The 6,734-nt window shown below is 34.3% G+C and overlaps 1 protein-coding gene across 1 annotated transcript; it reads right to left on the reverse strand.

Annotated features, from left to right (window-relative positions):
- Nucleotides 1-637: 637 nt before the first annotated feature.
- Nucleotides 638-6,352, reverse strand: LOC104112268 (uncharacterized). The gene is made up of 8 exons (XM_009622140.4): nt 6,207-6,352; nt 5,553-5,576; nt 5,369-5,474; nt 5,207-5,275; nt 4,175-4,668; nt 1,922-2,183; nt 1,018-1,226; nt 638-872 (listed from the first exon to the last, which is right to left on the reverse strand). The coding sequence occupies exons 1-8, from the start codon at nt 6,209-6,211 to the stop codon at nt 806-808; spliced, it is 1,236 nt and encodes a 411-aa protein (XP_009620435.1). The 5' UTR covers nt 6,212-6,352; the 3' UTR covers nt 638-805.
- Between the last annotated feature and the right edge of the window lie 382 nt (nt 6,353-6,734).

A 6,734-nucleotide genomic window follows, 5' to 3' on the forward strand; every position in this document is an offset into this window, starting at 1 on the left:
TCAAAGATAGTCTAGGCTATCATTAGGGTTAGACAAGGGCTATGTTTACATAACAATACCAACGCAGTTTTTTGGTATTATACAATAGAAAAGGTTATCTAACGTCCAAGTTTGATGCCCTTCTTATTGTTCCCCATTTCTTCTCATTAAAAGTACAATCTCATAATCCCATACTCTCAAAAATGCAACCTTTTTCATAGTGCAACTTTGGAAATTTACCCCCCTTTTTTCCCTTAAAGCACTTTAAAAACAACAGCAAACAGAATCTCAACGCCTGGATGCTTGCTATAAAATTACTACAATATCTTTTTCAAACAGCTTCTACACTCTCCTCCTCTTTATACAGCTAAAGAATGATAACCTAACAATGACAAATGACAAAATCAGATAATTCAATAAATAGACAATAAGTACTGCTAACATTTTCTCAAGGCAATAGAAGCATAACAAAATATCCATATTCGCTTTCAACCGATGCTCTTGCAAGAATTTTCTAAAAACAAAACTCAAACTAATAAAATGGTTTTTAAAAGGTTTTTAAAATATTAAAATGGCATCAGTTTTTCCAGGATATTTATAGAATATAAGATGAGTGGTATCTCCAGGAGTGAAGAGAGAGAAGGGGATGGAAGCAGTGTGAGAATAAAGATTAAGATCCAAATGAGAAAAGCCATAACAAATTACAACAACATGAAGCAAACAAATGTCAATTCGTGTGAAAATTTGGAATCCATTATTTTAAATATTTAGGAGGAATAAGTTCTCCAGAAAATCGAAAAAAACTAACACGCAGCATCAGAAGAAATTATTCCTCTTCCTCTGCCTCCTCCAGCCATTTAACAAAGGGATCCAGCGACTTGACAAGAGCTTGCCTGCCATAATTTAAAATGATATCACAATCTTTAAAAATAGAATATTGCTCAAGGAAGAAATTTTTTTGAAAGGACACTAATTCAATACAGCTTCATTTCCTTTCCATAAAAACAGTAAATCAAGAAAAACGTAACAAATGCATACCTGCCCTTAGGGTTAGTTCCCTTACGGAACCAATGAAGAATGGTGTCTTCTGCCAGCACATCTTGGTCATAGAGGGACCTTATAATTTCTGGGAACAACTTCATCAGTTTAGCATCCTCATAGCACTGAACTTGGACTTTGTATATAAGCTCCAATTCAAGCTTTCCTGTTGTGCAGAATGTATTCAACAGCTGTGCCCATGTTTTCACCTGCAAAAAGAGAAGAAAAAAGGAAAAAAATGAGAAAAAGAAGAAAGGTGATACAAATTCAGAATTAACTATAAAGCACGATACAAATACAGAAGTAACTAGACTTCACAAGAGCAATGGAACTGCTAGCTATGCTGATTGATCTGATCAGTGTTGAGTGTTAGAGAAGCCAGAAAAGCATGCAAATATAGACTAATCTAACTCCTATGAGCTTGCAAATTTAGTTCAACAATTAATCCAACCTTGCAACACTACCCCTGTTGATTAAATTGGTCAATGATTGCCAATAATAGCTAGTCACCTCACATTTGACGGATTTCATTAAAACAGGACAAGCAATACTAAATTCTCGAAAATACAAGACTAATGAATTAGAAATGCATGCACAAATTAAAAGGAAGACTAAAAGGCCAGCCATGGCTAATTCGGCAGTTGCCTATCTTTATAACTCTGATACTTGTTGAGCAATGCTTCTTTGAGAACATTAACTTCCCAACCAACCAGTCATCATGCTTACTTCTTAATTGACATTTTAAATTTTAAAAAAAACTAGAACAATACTCTTATTCCTGGAACACTGGGTAAAGCGACTAGTAAAGAATGAGTTCGTTCATAGGTTATTTCTAAATTTTGAGGAAGGCTATCACCATGTATGTTCATTTACCACAATATGCAGCTTTTAAGATGTAAACTACCTGGCGAAGGGCCGAATTAGCATTTTGCTGTTGATTCTTCCCAGACCACTGCACAGCATCCATCAAGACATCCCACAGAATTCTCACAACTTCTATATCCGGCAGTTTAGCATCTTTGACGTGTTGCTTGACAGTTTCTATTACTTCAGAAATATTAGCTTCTTCTGCTATCTGAGTCGTCACGGCAGATTTCATTTCCTTGAGCTTCACCTCAAAAATCTTCTTTTCATTGTACTCGACCAAAGGTATAAGCTCAGCCTTGCTGGAAACAAAAAGGTTTATAACCAGTACATACACTCCACTATTCAAAAACTCTACTGCAATACTAGTCCAGCACCCCCCCCCCCCCCCAAAAAAAAAAAAATAAATAATCACGGTAACAGTACCATACTTGTTCAGTTTGAACACTACGTTTTAGTAGGATTTCTGCATCATATTTTACAGATTTCTTATCTAACAATAAGCTGTAAAACAGTATTGCAAATTCCGACAATTGAGTAGAACTATGAGAAAGACATACACCCTCTCCTAGACTTCAGATATTATGCTGCCACAGTGATGGGAAAATCAAGGCCAAGTGCCTTGTAGTGTTATCGAAATGATCTGAAGTAGGAAAAATGCATCCCATATACAAACATAACTAAGATTTTGAACGGAAAAAAAACTCAAATTAACTATTATACTATCTTAGCATATCCCCCATTCTAAAGGCAATGATCATCTTAGCTTATCCCCATTCTAAAAGCAATGTTCTTAAATTCACTATTATATTATGAAAGCTTGAATACATGAACCTCTAAATACAAGTTCCTGTGAAGGCAAGGGAATGGTGTACCAATGATAAGCGGTTTGGGTTGACAAATCATTTTGTCTAGAGAGGGTCTAGCTATAATAAGTGGATGCTTGTCAACGGTGTTCTTTATAGGTGAAATGAAGAACAGTTTACCATTAAGCATAAACAGTTGTAAATTCCATAATATTGCAAGATTATTACTTCCATATACAAATAAAAATCAGCAACAGTAACATTGACTGCTTCACAAGCTAACATTTATATCAGATATGTTTTAGTGAAACAAATATTACTGGATATCACAGGACCTGGTGAACAAGAAACTGAAAGGACAAAGCATCCAGGATAAATGGCATACTAGCTCACAAACATAATATGACAGAAAGTGTTGATTCTTAATGCGCGGTGGCCCCATTAACTTGATGAGACATCCTTTTTTATTCTCTTTGCTTTCATCAAATGAGAAAGCATCTCAGAGCACATGATGAAATCCTTTGACATTTTAGGCACTACGAACTGGATTACAACTTAAAGCAACTAGAATTTCCTCCTTAGCACCCAACCAAAGAAAAGAAAGCAAAAAGCACACTGCAAAAATTGATCACCTAGCTTATGTCTTGTCTTCTCAAATCCTAGACAAAACACCTGAAGGTGCCCAAGCACTGTTATTATTCACTCCCCCAACACCCCAATTTTCTTTTGTTTGTCCCAAAAAGTCACCTTTCTTTAAGTGGACCCCTAATATTACATTCAATTTGGTCCTTAATGATATGCTCATATAGGAGTTGGCATGATTTGTTGTGGATCCCACAAGAAAGTTTTAGTATATTGTGTATATTTGGCTTAATTTGTCGGAAGTCCTTTCTTTCTCAAACACCTTGTCTGAATGAATGGTGCCAAACAAACTGCACAAAGGGACTATGAAAAATAAATGCTCCACTGCCAGAAGAAAACAAAAACGTTCAGAGGGCAGTGACTATGATGTGCTTAAAAAAAATGACATCCTTTCTAATGAGAAAAAGAAACTCTGTGTGCATAAGAATAAATAATAGAACGGGGCACATATATTTCTATAGGAAGAGAAGTATTAAACAACCTTCACGAAACATCATCATGAACTTCTTCCATCAGCCAGGATTAAAGAGAACATCTTAATTTCACAACAAACACTTACTATTACCATCCTAGGAAACCACATCAAAGTTATACGATCAAAAGGTCTCCAATTATTGCAACCTACATATTATTTCTAAAGCATAGCTCCAAAGTGAAAACTACAACAATCACTATACTTTGAAAAAACCCAATAAGTCATGACAACATACCTAATGGTACTTCAATGTAAAAAACATAATAAAGTGGTATTCAATTAACAGTGGTGACACTGATGATGACGATAAATTAAATTACCAATCTCCTCTCTAGAATCTCAAGTTATTGTTAAAGGGAAAATTACTCACGTGAAATGCTCAGAGACAGCTTCAGGTGTCCGCTTTGCCGAAGGGAAGAACTCCAAGAGATTACCTTCCATTTTACCCCGCTTAAGGATTGAGATCAAATCATCAAGACTGTTGTCAACCAAATATTCTTTAAAGAAGTCTGTGATAAATGAGAGGACTAGCCCTTTGGCAACAAGGTTATCTTTGAGCAATGGCTGGAAAACCGTTTCTGGCGGGAGGCCAGAAAGCTTCTGGGAAAAGGCAAGGGCTGTAAAAATTGCCAACTTCTTCCTCTCATTTTCCTCAAAGAACTCCAAACATTGCAACATTCTCCGCATAACATTTTCAAGATTCTTTATAAGAAACGGTTTTCTCCTCAATATCTTTTGCACGTAGATTACAGATGGCAAAATGACTTCACGTCTAGGTTCACACTCAATTACAGAGTAAGGGTGGCGGTCCCCTTCATCAGGTTTAATTGTTCCAGGTTGTGTACGCCCCCCTGTGAAGATAACCTGTGTCGAACCACACAGTAAATTTAAAGCATAAATGACGCAGCAATGAGTAGAAACTAAAGAACAATAATTGACATGTTATCCAATTAATATTTTTGATTGTTAAATTAAAGAATGCAAGCTTTTACAATATTGACATGTTATTCCAATTAAAGCATAAAACTCTCGTCATTGTTAAAATTGTAAACAAATGGAAGCAGCACTAGAATACTAATCTATCAAAAAAGGAAATATCATAAAACTTTCAGTATAGAAGAATAGCACATGACGAGTCTATAATCTAACTCAAATAATTAAAGCTATGGCATCAGGACACTGGAAAATAGCACTAACATTGAAAACAAAAGAAATAGTCATGCAAGGAAAATAGATCTAAATAAAGAAACTAAAAACTATATAATTCAATCTTAGAAGGCTAATAAATACATAAATGTACTTTCTTTCCACCTTGAGTAATTCCTATCCATATGCACCTTAACAATAGTCCAATAAATATACTTCAAGAATGATAATTTTAGGAGAAATATAAAAGAGTTACCTCAAAAAGGGTGTCACCGTATCTTGAGAAGTTAAGGTCTGTAGACTCAATGCTCTTGGCAACAAGTTCCTGTGCATCATAAAACATATAACAAAGACTGAATGCAAATAACAATAGGATATCAATACAAATATGGAAAAGCAAATTGAATAATAGCATTACCAAATCACCAGCATTATCCAAATAAATTTGGACCACTGCATCCGCAAATGCTGCAGGGTCCAGAGGTTCTGCAATATTCCGTTTGCGGGTCTTAATCCGCGTACCACTGCAACGACAACAATAATCAATAAAAATAGTAGCATAAACTAACGTTAAGTACTATGAGAGGATGAACAAGGCTTACCCGAGAGTGGGTTTCTCCTTCGAGCTTTAATTCCACAAAACAAAAAAAGAAAGACAAAAAAACAGTATTATTACAACCACACAAATGATAAAACAGTTAATATTTTAAACTCTACAAGTATCACAAAAACCATCACCAATACTACGAAATACATAAACAAAAACTGACCAATAAAACAAAGCTTGCTTTTTTGGTTGGTACGCAAAAATAAAACAAAAAAAAATGCACATAAAAAATTGGCTTTAGACCAGCATCAGAGCTGAAACAAACAATTACTAAAAGAAAAAGAGCATGCAGCGTAATCGTACATCATTTATATGTAGCATAAAGGCATAGACGTAAAAGATCAAGATAAACAACTCAACATTTTCACATCAAAGAAGCAGCATGTCCCTAAGTTTTTTCAGTTTAGCATCAAAAATCAAAACAAAAAAAAGCAGCGAAACCTAACAATTTACACAATACCTACATAGTTTGGGATTAAATAGACCAATTTAAGAGACATTTTGGAGAAATCACACACACACACACACACGACAGAATGATAGTAGATCCTAGATCCAAAATGATAGCAAAAGAAAAGAAAAACGAAGTTCCATAGGAAATGAGCAGATCCAAAATTTATACTTAGTACATAAGAAAAACTAAACATACCTCATAAACAAGGCAAGAGGGATCGAAGAAGATGCAGAGACTCTCTGCGCTTTGCGATGAGAAAAGAAAATTTAGAGAGGTGTAACTTGTAAGAAAGGAAAGAGAATAAGTTCTCCTGAAGCCACTGCTCAGATATTCATTTTATATACTAGAAAAATATATTAGGAAATTACCTTCTTTCTTTGATAAAATATCAAAACTACCCTTATATTTGAGGTAGGTTTAAGATAATCTCTAAAGTATATTTTTGAGCTTCTATAAATGTGCTAAAAATGGATATATTTTATCTCGTGATTATTTAACGAATTTTAATAGTTAAGTTTTACAAGTAAAAAATATTGTATAATTTTCGTGTCAATATTTTGTGCCTATATCGTACAAGGAATTTGATCCGTTATTTTCCTTTTCATACGAAAATATTTTCTTGGTTGTTTAAATTATTTCACAACTATAATTATTTCATGTGTTAATTTTCCTAATATTTACTTATTTAGAATTTTAAAATCAGTTTTATTTATCGAATAAGTA

The sequence above is a fragment of the Nicotiana tomentosiformis genome, chromosome 5 (genome assembly GCF_000390325.3).
Source record: "Nicotiana tomentosiformis chromosome 5, ASM39032v3, whole genome shotgun sequence".
In the NCBI taxonomy this organism is placed as follows: Eukaryota; Viridiplantae; Streptophyta; class Magnoliopsida; order Solanales; family Solanaceae; genus Nicotiana; species Nicotiana tomentosiformis.